Source organism: Falco cherrug, chromosome 3 (genome assembly GCF_023634085.1).
Source record: "Falco cherrug isolate bFalChe1 chromosome 3, bFalChe1.pri, whole genome shotgun sequence".
Taxonomy (NCBI): domain Eukaryota; kingdom Metazoa; phylum Chordata; class Aves; order Falconiformes; family Falconidae; genus Falco; species Falco cherrug.
In genome coordinates this window covers 20,559,673-20,579,800 of record NC_073699.1, presented here as the reverse complement: position 1 = coordinate 20,579,800, position 20,128 = coordinate 20,559,673, and the positions used below count along the sequence as shown (strand labels likewise).

General features: G+C 37.2%; 1 protein-coding gene across 1 annotated transcript in view; it reads right to left on the bottom strand.

Annotated features, from left to right (window-relative positions):
- Positions 1 to 20,057, bottom strand: part of TAF2 (TATA-box binding protein associated factor 2) — a 63,872-nt gene extending 43,815 nt beyond the window's left edge. The window contains 11 exon segments of the mRNA XM_027798548.2: positions 327 to 412; positions 2,050 to 2,094; positions 2,096 to 2,150; positions 3,407 to 3,520; positions 4,086 to 4,270; positions 5,489 to 5,720; positions 6,113 to 6,254; positions 7,571 to 7,689; positions 16,729 to 16,889; positions 17,694 to 17,748; positions 19,205 to 20,057. Of these exon segments, the coding sequence (XP_027654349.1) occupies positions 327 to 412; positions 2,050 to 2,094; positions 2,096 to 2,150; positions 3,407 to 3,520; positions 4,086 to 4,270; positions 5,489 to 5,720; positions 6,113 to 6,254; positions 7,571 to 7,689; positions 16,729 to 16,889; positions 17,694 to 17,748; positions 19,205 to 19,257 (1,247 nt within the window). The 5' untranslated portion in view covers positions 19,258 to 20,057.
- Positions 20,058 to 20,128: the final 71 nt, after the last annotated feature.

Sequence of the window (20,128 nt, the reverse complement as noted above, 5' to 3'; positions counted from 1 at the left end):
ACAGCCTAAAGATTACTAACCACTCAGAACAGCTCAGGTCAAAATCCTAGCTCCACATTCTCTCTCATCCTCTTACTAAAAATAGTTTCATAGCAGCATTAAAAGCATTCATTATACTTAATTCCCTTCAAGATTTAAAATGAAAGAAAAAAGAAAACTACAGTGATACAATATACTCAAGATGTACTTTTATGACTAGTAATACCTGCCTTGGGCAGCTGAAGATCTTCAGCCTTTCGTCTTGTGCTACACAACACACCCAAGGCATATATTAATGGCCCCATAATAACATACCCTGTAATGACTTCTGGCTTAAATAAACATACTTGTCTTTCTCTTTTCCTCCTCCGAATATTGGATGCAGTAAAACTCCACCAGTCTTCAGCTCATATGCCACTATTTGATCTAACTCCTAAAAAGTACAACACACATAAGCAAGCATAATTTCAAAAAGTAGAGAAATTATTTAAAGAAGACAGGAAAGCTTTTCATATAATCGTTCAATCTGTACCGTCTAATTAAACTTGTTCACAAACACAAAGAACATTTTAAAATAGGGCTGCTCCTCAGCATGGCAAACAATAATAAACCAGTAGAAATTACCAGTTAATGCTTGTTCTGGGTCTGGATTGTGGGTCAACCCACAACAATATTTAACTACAATACATTTTAAAAGTATTACTGTTCAATGAATAAGTTGTCTCTGACCAAAAGAAATAAAGGTGATTGCCATTTCCTTGCAGTGGAAAGTAATACTGGGTATACCCACACAGTAGACTGCAGCATATAGAAGCTCATCTTGACCCATGCCAAAGTCAGACGGAAGCCAGCTCTGAACTGGAAGATGAGTTTGAGTTTCTGCAGTGCTGTGCTTATGTTAACAAGCACACTTCAAAGCAGGATGTTTGCCCTGGCTCACTATCACCCAACAGTTAACATGGCTTTTGAATCAAATTGGGTCAGCTTGAGCACAGGAAGAATGAATCGATGTCTACCTTCAGCCCAGGGTTAGTCAACGAATTTCCAGATGTTGATATGTATTGATACTTATTAATCCATATCAACTTACACACTTTAATATATTGTTAATGCACTCAAAGCAGTAAGGGCAGAACTGGAGGCTGTGACAGCAGTTCTGTGTGAAACTCTTAGCTCTACATGGAAGCACTTAGCTAACTCATAGGGAAGAACATGAGCAACTAATATCCAGAAGCAACTTCTGCTGCATGCAGCAGAGACGTCTCATGATAGACCTTCATCCAATTCTGCTGTTCTCTACTGCATTCACACCTTTAGCACAGACAGCACAGGACTGGTGAGCTCAACATGTTAGGCAGATAAGGATATGGTGCTGAGTCCCCATGTGAGGGATGTAAAAGAAGTCCACGGAGTTTTTGGAATAGGAAGAGTAAGAGAATGTAATGAGAGGAAGATGATACACATGTTACTGGCAAATAATGGAGTCACTGCTCCTATCACTAGAAAGTACTTGTCTCAGAGCATGACATTTGAAAATGTAAGGTACAGACATTCTTTTCCAAGGAAAGAAATCCCTGCAGCAGGCATTTTTTACTGTTTCATTATTTCATTTAGTACTCAAATGATGCTGAAAGATACCTGATCCACTATAGATTCAGGGTAATGCTGGAGCCCTTCTGGGCTATATGGATGACCATCACAGTATAAAAAATTCAACAAATATCTCCTTATGAATCTCATATTCTATTTTAAGTGTTAAAAAAATACAACCTTTTTTGACACTTTCTTTCTAGTTTCATGCAAAAGCCCAAACAAGAAGAGGAAAACTAACTGCCCAGAAAGACAATGAAAATTACGCTTCATAAGGCAGTCACAGAAATACATTTTGGTTAATGCATTTGGTGGTTTCCCTTGCAGCAAGCGGTAAGAACATTTCAGCTCTAAGTTTTCTCACTACTAATTTTTTTTTAAATTGCAGTGCAAAACTATACTATATTTTGGTTTTACATTGCATGTTCTTTGATGTAAAAAGTTTGAAAGATATAAAAAATACTACTATTGCATTGTTACCTGCTTAATCCAGTGGCGATACTCATTAACACCAAAGGTTTTTTTTCATCCAAAGGCCATAAATATAACCTGAGATTCCCTTTAGCACCCATTCATCTGACCTATAATAAGAAAGAAGCATGAATTATAGCACTTCAGAAGGTATTTTGTAAGGGATGGTATTTTTGACCAGCTCAAAATAGCCACAGATTTCAGCAGGTTATATAACTTTTTTAAGTCAGTAGGAGTCTGATGAGCTGTGAACCAATTTATGGAACTTGGCACCTGGATGGGACTGATGAAACTGAAAAGCCACTGAAAACTGAACTTTCACCACAGAAGTCCAGATCAAAATACAAAAGCAAACTATTTTAGTTGAAACAGTAACAATAAAACAGTGGAAATGGACACTGAAGTTAAAACAACCGCTAATCTGTATGATCTTAATTTCTTGGTAAACTTCTCAATGCAATACAGAAGATTTCAACAGTAAGTAGAGTAAATGCCTGTCTCACCATTTGGTGGACACCCATTTATACACCTCTTCTGAGGGCTATGTTCTAACAGAGAAAAATATGGACAAAAAATACAACATGATCACGTACTAGAATTCTAAAGATCAAGAATTACATACAGGGTATGATGATGTGAGTAAAATAAAGACTATAAGGGAGTCAATTATGAGGAAGGAAAAAATTGTCCTCACTGCTGAAGCAGGCTAGAAATAGGGAAGAGAGCAAGAGAAATTACAATAGTACAAACATCAATTTAAAAACATGTTGGTTTATTCTTTTTTTAAGCCAAGGATACTTTGGGACATATACTTTTGCCATGAGAAAAGTAATGGGCTCATTGTTCCCGATACATTAAGTGTATGCAAAAGGCTTTAAAATAAATTCTGATCACAACTGCAAGAGCCAGCTGGAGGAGATTTCCTGAGAGATGGCAGCTTACCACCCCAATAAATTTGCCCATTTGACACTAATTTCTGCATTCCCCTCTAGTTCTGTGCTATAGTCTGTTCTGTGCAGGCTAAACTTCTTCATCCAAAATACTGATGACATAGAAGAGTCCCTTCTAAAATTTCCAGGTGCCAAAGCACACTACAACATTCATCAGCAATAATTTCTGAGAGAAGACATGTTCAATCTCTACAGTCTTTGGAACCTTTGTATCTCACACTCTCAAAGACACACAAAAGTACTCATAGTTTTTCATTTATTGAGCTGGTTTTATTATTTCTCATGTGTTTGTGTGTGTGTGTGCTTTCTTCTAGTTACTGTTTCATTTATTCTTCTGATAAAATGCAACATGCAAATTCAAATTTGAATTTCCTACTTTCCCCATTTTCTAGAGAGTAGAATGGTAAAACACTTACCAGGACATTCTGGATATAAAACATCCAAAGAACTGCTGGGCCAGAGCCTGTGCTAAGCACCTCCTTGTCAACGGAGTTTCATCTATAATCATTGCGCTGTGTAAGAGATTCGTGCTGGACCCCCATAAAAAAAAACAAAACACAATATGAGCACCAGCTCCAAAGAAACAAAATAAAGACCTTGCTTTAAAAGCCAAGACAACTAAGTCCTTCACCTGTTTTCCAATGAGATAGTAACATCCTTTTTTAAATAGCCTTAACCCAGGCCAATCTCCTACTATCTCCATCTATATACAACTCTCTATGTAGACCCAAAATAGTTTAACTGCTGAAACACTTTTGGATTCCTGGTACCCTATCCCAGTTGAAGAAAAATAAAACAATCAAACTTCTGCACTTAATCTGATCTTAAATACTTCATGCATAGTGTTTCTAATTCAGAAAGAAAAGCACTGCCAATTTTTTCTTAAAGAAGATACAAATCTAACATCTTTGTAATATATTACATTGGAAATGCTGGTAAAAGCCTGTAACGTCAACAAAGGCCAGCCTTTTCAAAATAAAGAGCCCAAAACTGAGGCTACCAAAGTAATGAGAGCTTCATGTATCTCTCAATAGTCTTTGATCTAGAGCTTCTAGGCCTCTAGATTTAGAAGGTGTAATTATCTCAAATACTAACCTGAAAATACTCATGGATGCATAAGCAGCTACTTCAACATAAGCTTCATCTATAAAAACAGTCTTGAAACAGGAGTAGGGATAGCGGCAAGTAAGAATCTCCTCATAAAATTCAAACACCTCATGAAGGTATGATGTGGTATGTTTTAGCAATGGGAGAAGTTGTGGTAAGCAGAAGTGAGTCACCTACAAACAAAGGAAAATTTGGTACAAGACTGATTAATATATTTAAAACCATAAATACCAAGTATATTTCAGAACAGAAAAAAAACCTCCACAACAAAACAAAAATATAGCTGCTGTAAATTTATCAGAACAAAAGCATTTTCAAACTCTTGACAATGATTACCATGGCAGAAAAGTGCACCAGGATGTCCATCTTAATCGGGAGAGCAACAACAGCAAAATAATTTTTAGCAGACAATGCACAATAATGATGTTCACCTAGTGATGTCTATCATTTAAAAAACACATCACATTTTTCTTCGATTTTGCAATCCAATGTCTTTTGGAGATAATATTTTTCTTTTATGCAGCAAAAAATTAGCTTTTTTCAAATCAGTCAAGGAGTGAGTGCTACTGTTCAGAAGACCTGTTTCTGCTAAAACGACAAGTAACCTTTGATATTGCCGATGTCCCCACAAACTCTATGAAGCAGCCAACAGCACTGACTTCAGCAGTGACACAGGAACTAAGCTGAGAATGATAAAGAACTTCAAGTCAACTCTACCAAAGTCAAATTCTACAGAAATTTATCAAATATGAACAACTGATTTTTTTTTTAACAGCTATTATCTTTCACAAGTGAGTGTGTCCCACCAGTAAAAGTCAACAGAATAACACGGCTGAGGACTAAAATCTGATGTTTGCCTTTGGATTAAGTAAAACACAGATATTTGACAGTATTTTCCTACCATGCTTTAAAAAGACAACTTTACAGCCCAGTCTTTATGCTAAACTTAACCTGCCTGCCAAGCCCACCCTTACCCAATCTGAAACTACAAATGTAAATACAAACTGGTGGACTTCAACACTATGGCAACAATCTGTTAAGAATGAAAACTCAATGTCAAATTTAGTCCAGAAGATGACTCAGCTGTGTAGCAATCATTTTCATCTACTACCAGCAACAGGACCGGTTTAAAGCTATTTTGAGAAATATACTTTTACCAACTCCAACTAAAATAGCCCCATAAATTCAGGTATAAATGGAATTATTGCTCATTCAAAGGCTTTACTTCAGAGATAAATTTAAATACAGTCATTACTAGACAATTTTTACCACATAACTGTACCAATGGAGGACGTATCTAGACATAACTATATTTGACATATACACTGATTGCAACATAAAAATAGTCACTAAATCTTTAAAAAACAAGAAAGGAGGTCTCTGAAGATTACCTCATGCATGTACGGATCAACAAGGATTTCAAAAGGTCCTATTGCCAAGGAGATGTTAGAAGCTGCAGTTGGAATAGTCAGCATGTAATGAAAAGTCTTCTTTCTCATATCGTGGGTATATACAGTTTCCACCAAATCTCCATTTGAAACGGCCACCATTGCAGCATCTACAGTATACTCAAGTTTCCAGGTACATAACTCAGAATATGAATCGACACAAGGAAACCAAAATCTAGGGAAGTTAGGATTGGAGGAAAAATGGTTACTAATTATATTTAACAATTATACTCTCTTCTTCATAGCCAATTTTCCCCTCAAGTTCCAAATCAGTCTTAAAATACTGTGAATGTTGACACACTGACTCCTACTGTACTTTAATTTTATAAAGCACTACAAGTTTCTTTGCCATTACCTCCTTCTGAGCTATAAGGACTAGAAATCCTAATTACTAATCGTTAGATGCTACTTCACATTGGTAAGCTCCTTTAAAGCACAAATTAAGTTTTAGAATTTTTCAAATTTATAAGAATTAAAATTAATTAATTCAAAGAAATTATTTGTATTTCCTACACTTGGAGATTAAATAGGAAATACAAGTTTATCCTTCAAAGTTAGTTTTCTTACCTTGTAGAATTTTGATAACCACATGAAAAGACATGAGCCCCTCTTTCTGCCATGCTGCCCTCCATGTTGGGTACCACAAAATGAAGGCCTCCTTTTGGCTGGTCCAGAGAAAAGTTTATATGCACCTTCAGGACTTTTAATTCTGCAGCATCAAAACCAAAATTGGAGTAAATATAAACAACTTACATGAAAGTCGTTTCAGAATAATCATTCTGGTTTGGACTATTAGTCTTTCAACATTATGTGTTTACTTTATTCTCATGGACCTCCAGGTCCACTTACAGCTCAAAAGCTTACAAAACTGAGACTTCTTAAGCTTAACTTACAGGATATGAATTTATAAGAATCTTGATTAATAAAAAATGCAACTGGAGTTACATTTCATCTTCCAGCTCCCCAAACGTAAATAATCCTTATACATTGATTGTACCCAAACCATGATCTTCTTTGTACCTTGCTGAAATAATTATCTACATAAACTGCATGTAACAGGCACATTCTTAAAAGACATTCATTTCAGTTTCTTAAAACCTCTTATTATAGTTAAAACATTTCCTGTAACTTAACTGCCTTTGATTTGGTTTAGTTTCACAGAAAACCTCACCTATGAATACACTGGCAAGAGGAGAAATTTAAGCATACGGTGAAATTTATCCAACAAGTTTCACCATATTTTGGCATTCAAATTTTTAAAAGAAAAATTATACCTGTTTGGTATTTTCCCTTCTAGGCTTGCAAGTAAGACAACAGGAACTTGAACAAAAATTAAAATAATCAAATCCCATTAAGGTGTACTGGACAACACTGTATGAGTCAGCTTCGCAATACAGTTATTATTTTCTCACAGGTCTCACAATCCCATGGGAAAAACTCATTAAAAACCATGTAAGAAAACAATACAAGAAATTAATAAAATCCAAGTAAGAAAATAATCAACACTGGAGAGTGATTTATTAAAACAGTTACTTGTTGCAGGATCTAGTATACCAGTTTATAAAGTAGTCTACTTTTCACTACCAAATCATTTTTAAAACAACCATTCTTCAAAGTGAGATGGGAAAAAATTAGTATCGCTTTTTAAGATTTATATAAACATATCCTTGTAAATTATTTTCTCTGTTGGATCATATATATTGTAAGCAGCTTCAAAGTTACAATTTAGCACCCGATACATTCCATTACACCTACTTCCTCATGTAGACTTCTAGGCTCATGACCACCCAAGAATATATCTGTGAAGAGTGTTAAGAAACTTTGCAACCACTTCTCCAAATTACCAAGAAGTGTGATGGTATTTTTCAGACTCCAACCGGGTGAGGAAAAAGGAAACGGTAAACATCATTTCATAAAATAATGTAATGCTACTTCTATTTATTTAGATCTGCTATCTTCCTATGCAAACACATAGCCAACAACTCTATGGCATCTTAAATTAAGCCTTCAGTATGGTCTCTTTACCATCAACATGTTTCCACAGCTCTGAGGGAACCTTAATGCAGAGTTCTCCATTTCCAGCATCTGGGTCCACAGCACTGACTGCAGCAGCGTAGGCATTGGAAAAATAGTTGAGATTCCTCCTGTCAGAAATACCCAGTTAATTCTTCAAGTACATGCAGAACCACAAAAAACAATTCTGGAAGTTGCATGATATGTATACAAAATTTCACGGTACATGTTCAACCAAGTATTTCTTTTGTTTTTTAAAGGAGCAGAGAGAAAAGGGATGAGTAAAGATTAGATTTCAAAAAACAGAACTTAAAACTAGGCTCTAACAGAAGTGATCTATGACCAAAAAGACTTAAGTAGTAATAAATCCTAATAAAATAAATGAGAAATGTTCAGTGTTCTTTTCTTTCCAATAAGAGTACTACTCATGTTTTTTGGCATAGAAATTAAAAATTCTTATTTTGGAAAATTTTGGATTACATTTGTACATTTATTCTAAAGGTCTGACAAGTATCTGCTTTCTCATATATTTCAGTCTTGCTTTTTGTTGCTTATCCAAACGTAGTAAGATTTTAGCTTGGCATGGGTGTATTTCCCCCTTTTAGCTTGACGGATAAAAATAATCTTATTTCATGCACTTGTAAATATCATAACATATTAGATGCTAGAGTTTTGGCCTTAATACACAAAACCAGAAATATGTATTTACTTTAGTCCCTAGAAACAACATTTTTAAAGTGTTACCATCATTTGTTCATTTAGGATGCAGACACAATTTTTTGTAATCAAGTTTGAGCTCTTTACGCTACTATATATTAGCTGCTAACTGACTGCACATTTCATTCCAGTGTCATACCATTACTTCAGTTACGACTCAAGATTAACCGTTTTCTACTGAAATGAGCAGGAACATGCATATGTCTGCTGCTAAAGTGGTTATGAGCAGGATGCTATCTTATTATTTAATGTGATTATATTCAGATACTGGAGGACAACTAGTCAACTTCAAAAATAACCATTCTTTTGCTATGCAAGAGTTTTTATACTTTTTCAAACTGGATTTTTAAACTGTGCAAAACATGAGAGCAAAACCTTTCTTAATTCTAATCCTCTAATACACAGAGTTCTTCAAGAGCCTGCACAACTCTATACCTGAAGAGAAAGTAAATGAATTACCACCTTTTTTTTCCAGAACTTAGGTACCTCTGATGAATCCAACAACTGTGGGGGCAGAGCCACAATTAAGCATAAAGCTACCACAGAATCATAGGATCACAGAATAGTCTGGGTAGAAGGGACCTTTAAAGGTCACCTAGTCCAACCCCCCTGCAATGAGCAGGGACATCAACTAAATCACATTGCTCAGAGCCCCATCCCACCTGAATGTTTCTGGGGATGGGGCATTTACCACCTTTGTGGGCAACCTGTTGCAGTGATTCACCACCCTCAGCATAAAAAATTCCTAATATCTAATCTAAACCTACCCTCTTTTGGTTTAAAACCAGCCCCCCTTGTCCTATCACTACAGACCCTACTAAAAAGCCTGTCCCCATCTTTCTTATAAGCCCCCTTTAAACACTGAAAGGCTGCAGCAAGGTGTCCCCAGAGCCTTCTCTTCTCCAGGCTGAACAACCCCAACTCTCCTAGCTCGTCTTCACAGGAGAGGTGCTCCAGCCCTCTGATCATCTTCATTGCCCTCCTCTGGACCCGCTCCAACAGGTCCATGTCTTTTCTGCGCTGACGGCTCCAGAGCTGGACACAGTACTCCAGGTGGGGTCTCACAGAGGAGAGGAGAGGGGCAGAATCGTCACCCTCAACGTGCTGGCCACTTCTTTTGATGCAGCCTAGGATATGGCTGGCTTTCTGAGCTGCAAGCACACATTGCCAGCTCATGTTCAGCTTTTCATCTACCAGAAGCCCCAAGTCCTCTGCAGGGCTGCTCATAACCCCTTCACTGCCCAGCCTGTATTGATATCAAGGGTTGCCCTGACCCAGGTGCAAGATTATTGCACCACAATGGAATAAATTAACTTCTGGCTGCAGACTCCACTCTTCCATGGAATCTGAAATCCACACAAAGCAGACATGATCTCATTTCAGGTTTTTACTTTCATCTAACCATTCCCTATTCACCACCCACAGAGAAAACAGCATTCAACCCAAAGTACAGTACCTTACTTGGAAGAATGAAGGGTAATTAACTATGCCAGCATCATCCTATAAGTCTAGGTATGTCAAACACCATGCTTCTATTCCTAGCTTTCCACATCTAAAAAACTTTTGCTAAAACACTGAAATATATTGAAAACATATTTTCATGCAGTTCTTCATCTTTGGCAACAATAGTGCACAAATTCCCTGGCACCACTACCAAGACTGAGAATGTCAGGAGCCGTAAACTCGTCTACTTTGCTTGGAAGCTTCTGAAAATAGGACGTGAATAGTAAATGGGAGCATATGAGCACAGAAACGCCCAAATCCCAAGCTTTAATACATAATAGTTTTTCCTTTTTCATAGCTGAAGTGTACCTAAAGATAGGGCACAATGCCAACAAGTTTTAAAAGCATAAGGTTCCATTCGTATATTGGAATATAGTATAACTTCAGCTATGGTTTCAGAACAATTCAACCAACATAAACTCCAGCTGATGTGCTGTCTCCTAGTCTCAGCCACACATTCCTACTCCCTCACTCATTAAGGAGACTACTGTTCATCCGACCCTGCGGTGATGCAGCTGAGAGTGCCAAAAGGAAAAAAAAATAATTTTTTTTCAGACAGCCTTCTGTTGGTTTAGCTCCCTGATCTGACATATTGAGGGGTCAAAGAAGTGCTACTTCAAAGATGGCATGGGAGACCATCAATGGGACCATAACCACCCCAACCGGTGCTGCTTTACGGTGTCTTCAAATGGCATCCTAGGAAGGCAAACACCACTGGAAGAACTTTCTTTAGAAAAAGATTACATGAGTAAAAACTACCTTAGTAATTAAAGAAACTAGCAACAGAAAACAACAGTAACATTGTTAGACTGTAAAGTCTCTAAGTTTTTTATTTTAATCTAAATTGGTTCTGAAAATTCACTATTATTGATAGGGGTTCCCTTTCCAATACATCAGAGAGCATTCGCTTGAAGTTTGAGGATCATGATGAGCTTGCAGTAACATTTTATACATCAGTGGGTTCACAGACAGGAAAAGGTTACGATTTTATAGCAAGAAAGGTAGACTCCACAGGGCTTAAAATTTTATGGAAAACAGTCTATTCTGATATTTCTATTTTTGTGAAGTGTTCCAATTCAAATGGGTGATTCATTGTAAAAGGAATCCATTAAAGGCTTAATACCACAGATTAATTTATTCATAGGTTGAACTATTCTCAATAAACTGGGTATGGCCATTTTAACAAAAACAGAGCACATGCCAAAAGTTACAGTCCAAGGAACAAGGATAAATTATCCTAATGCTAAGCGTGGATTGACAATGAAAAAGTAACATGCATTCATGTTTTTTTCCTAGTAGAGATATATTTTATTATCAGAATTCACCCAAAACACTGTTAATTACAACCAAGTTCATGCTTGTTGACTGACTGGACACAAGCAATCCTGCAGACTTTTTGAAGCTACTCATTGATTCCAAATACCTCCATGTCAACTTTCCATAGCATCTCTCACTACTAGCTGCAGCAGTGCTACTTAACTGTTACACACCCCACAGTCTATAAAACAATTTCTTCCTACAGTACTAAACATCATCTTGGCAAAGTTCTCCGATCCACATGTAATTTATTACTCTTCATTACCTGTAATTCATTTATTATTCCACTTTGCTTCCCACATACAATTAGCACTTGGTTTTGGAGTCCAACCCCAAAATGTACGATACAGCATATATTATACATAGCGTATTTTTTATATATATAAAAAATGTATATGTATAGTTTAAATTATTAGCAAGGCAATGATGTGAATATTCTGTACACTGAAAAACCTAAATGTTCATTCTTGCCCAAGGCTAAGGGTTTTGCCATCTCTTTCTTCAAAAGTTCTCTACACCTGTTTATTTCTAAGTCTATTATAGATTTCCAACTAGATAAGGATCACACCAGTCAAAATGAAGGCTATTTATTGCAGCTAAATGACACATGCTTAGCCCACCAGTAATTTTTCTATTTTGTGCATAAGCTAAAGGCTTGATAACTGACTTCTCAGAAGAATATTGCAAGAAATGCCCTGAAGGCTACCACGTTGTTCTCTCTCACAGCTTACTGCAGCTTGTAACTAAAGCAACAGTGAAGTCTGAGGATATCAAAACATCTTCATATTTTTAACGTTTAAAAACTACAGGCCTAAAGTATAAAAAAAAAAAAAGAAGCTGAACTAGTAAGCGAACAGGTATAGACCGCCAAAGGTAAAATTACACTGAATAGAGTACCTATGCAAAGGAAAGCGTTACGTGCAGATTAGCTAGCTATACAAAAACGTATCCTCCTTTACACAGAAGTAATAATAAAATGTAGTAGCATCTCAGCTCTGCACCATAACTGTCACACAAACATGTGAAGTGCATAACCAGGCAACAGCAGGATCATCACAAACATCACTTATCATAGATCAAACCACTGCATCAAAACTTCAAACTTCTGCTGTAGCTATCTAATAATTAACAATCTTACCCATAGGATTAGTAAAACAGATCTCCTTGGCCTGTTAAATATGATAAATGAGGCTGATAAAAACAGTTGTCTCAGTAGTCATAATACACGCTGTGGGATTTTGGCATACTATAGCCCAGAAAAATAAATCCCGCTTCCCTTATATTGACAGAATCAAGAAAGCAACAATTTACAATTAAAAGAGAGAAGATGAGGACAAAGGCAGCTTTCACACTCACTATTTGCAGCCTCTGCGAGATTTCAAACTCTTCCTTAGAAAAGTATGAGCAAAATGGGATCCTCTGCCACCTTGTGTACATATGGTAAAACTATGTGAATTGTTTTATACCTTACAGCACTATTCAGATGTTTGCTCAGACAGGGAGGAAGAGGCTGTGTTATGTAAGTTCATCCATCTATTCCAATACAAAAAAAGCTATAATGTCCTGAAGCCTCAGGAGGAAATTACAAGATGGAAGACTGACTTTATTATTAGATAAAACTTTAAAAATTCTTTCAGTTGTTACATGAAATTATGGTTTGGGATTGATGGCTAAACTGACAATAGCATCAAAGTCAAAAATACATTTAATGCACATATTAAAGATTTCTAAAATTTCCTATTAAATTCACAGATTTTTAATTACCTTTTTAGTGAGATTTTTTTTTTGTCATTCAGCAGAAGTGACAATATGAAAGACCAAAAAAAATTTTCACCTTCAGCAACACTGAAAATGTAAAATGACAGGGATCACCTGCCGATGACTTTTGCATCAACACATGATACAACCCGAAAGTATTACTTGAACTGCAAACAAGCTGTATGTTCAAATTCAGAACACAAAGAGCTGATCTGACAGAAGATCTCACCCAGGAAGTGGCGAAGAACACCATGGCGAGACAATTTCAGCTGGTGCTGCTTGTATTTCATAGATGGAGTTCTCTTGACTTTCTCAACCCTCTTTTAACTATGCTTTCTTGCATGCCAACATTTGCACAACATAAACAATTAACCACTTCACTTGACCTTCACAACTGTTTTAAATAAACAGCTTGCCAAGAAACCGTCTTCATTTCACATTCACTAAAGTCAATAGACTACTGAAGAAAGCCATGCAAAAGCTAACTATCCCTGTAACGTTAGAAACAAAACCTGATGACTAATCTGTGTACTGTTCAAAACAGTATACCTAGTTCAGCTGTAAGGGTACAAAGGACATCATCGCTGAACTTGCCATAACAAAGGAGAACTCGGAAGAGGTGACCAGATGATTAGATATAAAGGCTACTACAAACCACTACTGTTTCTAGAAGCAGTTCTTTGTACAGAAGGGCAGAGGAAACCCACTGATAAATTATTATATTTTTCTTTTTTAGGCACTAATTTCTAGAGCTTTTAGATTTCTAGCATTTTTGTTTATGATCCTGCCTTAATAGCAGAGATGCTATACTTAATCAAAACTTAGCTACCATCATGATCAATACCCAATGGTGACCAGGTATTTCAATGGAAAAAATACACATTTCATTTAATACTTTGTAACCCATGTAGCCTTTGACTTCTGAGATACAGAAAAGAGGCATACTAGTTTTTTGTTAAGAATGTTTGGTGACCTCTGTCTTTTATAACTATGAATAACACAGCAGTTACAAAATACAGAGACTTTCTATTAAACTCGAATAGCAACGTGAAAACCTGCAGCAGTGAAAACCACAGACCGCTGCAGCCCTGTGAGAGACAGTATTTCACTTTGCATGCATGGTCCTCAAATTTAATTCAGATCTCAAACAGAGTAATATGAAACAAAGGATGATGTTCCCTATACCACTAGGACACTAGATGAAGAAACTCACTTTCTCCACAAAACGATTGAATTATCTCTCCTGATCCCCTTCTTAACATAGTTAAGTGCTCATTCTGATAATTTTAAATGCTGCTTCTTTCTCACATCTTCCAGAAGTTATTCAGGATTCTGTTATCACAGAATCACAGGCTGGTTGAGGTTGGAAGTAGCCTCTGGAGGTCATCTGGTCCAACCCCTCTGCTCCAGCAGGGCCCCCTAGAGCCATCTGCCCAGGAGGACATCCGGATGGCTTTGGGTATCTCTCCAAAGACAGAGTACAATCTCTCTGGGCAAACTGTCCCAGTGTCCGGTCACCCTCACAGTAAAAGTGTCTCCTAATGTTCAGAGTTTGTGTTTCAGTTTGTGCCCATTGTCCTGGTCCTGTGAGCAGACACAAGTTTAAATACATGAAATTCCATATGAATACAAGTAAATGCTTTTCTGCTGTGGGGGTCATCAAACTGGAACAGATTACCAAGAGAGATCGCAGAGTTTCCATGCTTGGAGAATCTCAAAACCCAACTGGACAGAGCCTTGTGCAACCTGCTCTAGTTGACCCTGCTTGAGTGGTGGTGTTGGACTAGGTGATCTCAATAGGTCCTTTCCAACCTAAAGGACTCTGATTTCCTGTCAGCTGCTGTTAGTCATGTAAAGCACTTCCACTAGAAATTTTTTAACCATTCAGCAAACTGCAAATTCAACCAAGCCAGCCAAAAGGATGTGTGAGAACATGAACATGTTTCAGTAAAATCAGAAGAGAATACTTAGTGAAAACATTGGACCATGGTGCTTCTCTTACCAAAACCCCAAACAGATACAATTTTTACCAAAGTCTCTTCCCATATCATTGCCCGAAAACATGTGGGAAGCTACAAGGTTTTAAACTTGCTCTTCAGTATCAGACCATGAAATCTGAAACTTTTCCTTTAAAATTTCAAAGTGAGTTTAGATAAAATTCTAGGACTTACACCCTCATATACAATGCTAATAAATAATGAAAGTTTGATTCCTTAGGAAAGAACAAAAGCTTTACTTTCTAGCTCTTCAGAACAATTAGAATGTCCCAAGGAGAATACTGAATTTTTGACTTACAGAGCAATAGGAATAACAGCAACAACAAAAAACTCAAGTCACAAAACAGACAGGAATTACAGAATTAATAGAATCAAGTGGTTCAGTATCAGGACTTAAAGTTTCAGAACTCTTGATAGCCAATTCAGTGTCCTGTATAAATAAACACCGTACCTAGCAAACCGAACTATTGAAACTTTTGTAAGTGAAGAAAAAAGGAACATAGAACATCTGCCATAAACAGTTCAAGTCCAAGGATGCAAAACTTAGGATAAAAAATGAACAACAGAAGTTCTCTTCGATATCCTATTTTCAGACAATAGTCAGAGAAGTTAAGTCAGCTTTAACCTGAAAACTGAGATGGGCTAAGAAACATCTCAAAGGCTCTAGTAATTAAGGCAATGGGTAGACCTCTTATAGATCTAGCTACATCATTTGACAATGCCACTGTTCTCACAAATCTAACCAGCAGGACTGTATCAACTCTCTGCAGTCTGCTTCAAAATAAGTCTAGCTAGCTCTTACCTTATCTGCTTTCATCAGCTGTATGAGCTAAACAAGGTGGTATCACCTCTGAAGCTGCCTACTGAGCCCTCTCCATCTTTTCAGCTAGCAAGTCTCTCAGAGCAATCACTGTCCAAGGGGACACAACAAATAGCTGAAGGACATTAAGCTGATGCTTAAGTAAGCCTCTTAATTTAGTAGTCTAATAGTTAACCTGATACAGTCACATGATTTGCCTTATTCCTACTACTTGTTTCAAAGTAATAAGCTAATTACATGTCAGGCTATCTAAACATACATAATAAAATCAGAAACAATTCTTACAAAACCTTATTAGGAAAATGGGAAATATTCCCAAAAGCTTTGATACCATATGAATATTCTTATGTTTCAAAATAGGAAGGAACAAAAATGATCATCCAACGTGACATTACACATCATAAAAATCAGGACAATTTTTGCAGGACAAATTAACAGAATGTGATGGTTTGGTCTACATGCAACCAAATCAATCTAACCAATTGTGCTGGAGTAAAAAACAAAAAAGAAACCACAAAAAACCCACAAAACCAAAAACTAAGGGCAATCCTCTGACGTGGAACTCTCATATGAATGTGGCTGCACCACTGTAAAATGCTATCTACAAGAATAAAAAAAAAAAATGCTATTGCCACAATAATGTAACCACGTTTTCTTTAAATAAAAGTTGGGCATAGATAAACCTGAAATCCATCAAAGTTAAGACATTTTAGCCACAGATATTTTCTTACCAGAGAAGAAAAACACATGAGGATGACAGTTTCCTAAAGCACTGAGAATGCTACTGGCACCCACCTCTTCTTCCCCCATAAAGTACTTTCATAAAAGTTTCTGATGCTTTTACAAAATAATAAAAAAAAATGTTAGTAAAAGAAAATTTCAAGAAGAATATCATAAGAGTCAAAATTATTGCCAAAATACTTTCTCAAAATTAAGTCACCATGCCAAAAGTTAGCACTAGAAAATCACTAAGTAAAACTTGCCAGTACAATAAAACAGGTCATGCTTAACAGCAACAAAAGATACTACATCTGCAGAGTTTTAAACGCATCACTTACTGCTTTGACTCATGGTGACAAACCTCCAGCGTTGGATCATTATAGATGAAAGCTGCTTCTAAATCGTTGACTCTTACTCTGTAAATCCGGCACTGTTTACTGTTGAGTTTGATTCTATTCAAGTTTGCAACTGTGGGAAATATTGTCAGTTCCACATAACCCTATGAAAACACAAATCAAAACCTTCTATAAAATCTTTAACCAACTCACAAAGTAGAGATATATAAAAAAATTCTTATTAACACATTTCAAAGGAAAATTGTAGGTAAAAAAAATTAATTTTGTATTTATAAAGGAAATTGGTTTGCCTTTTAGGTGGCTAGAATACCTTTTTCTTTCGTACCATTTAGAAGGTGAATTTTCACAGCTGTGAAATAAACCAAAACAAAAAACTTAACATGACTGACAATCATGCTTGTTTTACTGGAAATGATCTGCCTGTATTGAGTAGACTAAGTTACTAGCATCACTTCATTTTTCATCACTATGTTTTAGGTTTTAGTATTTGAGCTTGAGACAATTTTTAAAACCTAAGCAGAATCCATTTAGGCACCTATTTAAATCCACAATGACTTCAGGCCTGAAATCATGAATGTATTTTCAAAGCCCCAGTGAATTCACATATAAGCTAGAAAACCCTATAACCCTAACCCCAACATCAACTAACATGGTGTTGAACATGAATTTGGAATTGCAAAGTGCTTTGTAATATTATTTACAATGGAGTAACTTTCTTCTAGAAAGCTTTTCCTTACATAAGTTAAAGTGCTCACAGTACAAAAGATATTTTATTTGACATGTCTCAAGGAATTATAGACTTTTGAGAGGAATCAAATTAGAAACTATAAAATATAAAGAAGCTGAACAACATAATTACTTTGTGTGTGCAGTTGTTTCCTCTAAAAGCATGAAGAAAACCCAGACGTTTAATTTCTACTTTCACATTTTATTAAAAAAATACTTACTACAACAGACTTTCTCTGAAAATTTATGTTGTTGATACAAACTACCTGGTGAGTTGTGCTGGAAAAAAAAAATAACAATTTTAAATAAGTAGGTTTTGCACAGATGCCAGCATTTAAAATAATATTTTAAGCCAGTTTTAAAAAAACAAAGAGCTCATACAAGATGTTTGTACATATAAATACTGCATATAGCATATACTTATATAAGAAGAATTAATGGTTATCTAAATCTCTTACATGGTCCAAACCAAATAACCAAGACAAGTTGCACGTAAGGTCAGAAAAGTTCTAATAGTATCATACCAGTATGATTATTAGTAGCAATACAGGAAGATAACACCATTTTTGAACATCACATAATAACAGTCTGTAAAAATATAGTATTACTGATGGCATAGAATCAAGTTTTAACACTTTAGTAATGTGCACTATTAGAAACGGCATGCAACCACAGTATTTGCAGTCAGAGACCTGTGGAAAATTTACCTGGTGTGTTAACTCTTGCACATAATTTACGTAAACTGGTACTATACATGCAAAAAGATACAGTATGTGCTTTTAAAATTAGCGTGTCATAAGAATTTATTATTTTAAATAATGGTTATATATTTATCGAGATAGGCATTTTAAACAAGTCATATGCATTTGCCTAAAGTTTGAATGACATATTAGAACTCCTGGTAAACAAAACTCTTGATTTAAAAAAATGGAAGATAAAATAATATTTTTTAAAAACTCTAGAAGTTATTTCTACTTTTCCTGTAGTAGGCAGCATCTTCACCACACTTCACAATAGTGCTATCTGTGACTCAAGATGCAACCTTGTAATAATTCAACTCTCATGCCACATCACAAATTATATGCACATACTCATGTAACCTGTGCATTAAAGAGTGACTTTGCTTCCACTGAACAAGTTCAATAAGAATTCCTACAAGAGGCATTAGCTACACATTAAAATATATATGGTAACAAGAATGATTCTGTTTAGAAATACATTTGTGTTACAGATTTATAAAAAAAATCATTGAAGTATAAACAGAAATACATACAGATTCACTCAAATCTACAACCAACTGCTTTACAGCTTGGTTACAACCAAAATAAGGAATGTGTAAAAATTACAATTTGCTTTAACAAAGCTGCTTGCCACAAATGCAAGCACCTTCTTATATATATAAAAAAAGCCCTTAAGTCAAAAAGATTTGACACAGCAGTAAGAATGAAACATGGTAGCATGGTCTGTTGTGCTGATACTGTGTGGAGAGAACTACAAGGTTTGAAGAGCACTACATAAATATGAGACTGCGTGGCTGACAGACTCACCGTCCTTGAGCGAGTCCATTTACACAATAAAACATACAGCTACAACACACATTTTCGGAATGCAAACTACACCACAAGCAGTAATTCCAACCTTCTTAGGCAAATAATTAACGATCGGCCTATGGCCTGTTTCAAATGCGCACTGGTCTCAAGTATAGCAACTTTAAAAAAAAATGGATACTTATAATTTATATGGTCTTGGGCTCTCAAATCCTTTGTCTCCTTTCTTCCTATTCATCCTGAACAGCAGCACTAAATACACACTGCTGACCGTCAGACTGGCATCAACATCATCCTCGCTTGATGAGTCCTCCGGTATTTCCCTGTGTCAGGTTGTACTTGATCACTCATCTCCCCTGCGGATCTGTGATTCCCAACGGTCAGGCATTCTCGGCTTGAACGAGCACCATAATTATAGGACAAACAACATTCAGCATTCAGTCTTTCTACATAAACCTCGTATGAGTGCAGCACACAACCCCTCTCTCCACTGGGGGTACGATACCAGTTCAGAGGCGCTCACTGCTTCCTTCCCGCAGAAGGTACGTAAATCAACGGGCAGGGGAGGTGGGAGCTACCGAGCCGGGCAAGGCCTCAGCCGGGGCGGCTGGGCAGGCAGGGCCGAGGGGTGCCCGCTCCCGGGGCAGCGCCCTCCGCTGACAGCTGGGACAGACGGTGCCGCGGGGCGAGCGGCCCGGGCGGGGGGAGCGCTGGCGGCGCCGCAAAACCCCGCCGCGGCCCGGCCTTAACGGCGCTGCTCCGGGCGGCGGCTGGGCTGGGGGCTCCCGCGGCTCGCTCTCCTCCGAGGCAGTCGGCCGGGGCCGGTCGGCATGGAGGGCGGGGGCGCACAGCGGCACAGGGCGGGCTCTCCGGGCCGTACGAAGCTCCCCCTCAGCAGCGAGCCCGCCGGACCCCGCCAGCGCTCTCCCCCTCAGCAGCGGCCGCCATTTTGCCCGTACCCTTTGACTCCTGCCGGTTGAAAGGTCACAGCCGGTATAACGGAGCTTTCAGGATGGAAAGTCTTTTGGAACGTTTTGTTTCATCTAAGAAGGGTGGTGCACCGGTGTCAGAGGCAGCCACAGGCCAAAAAAAAAAAAAAAAATAAAAAA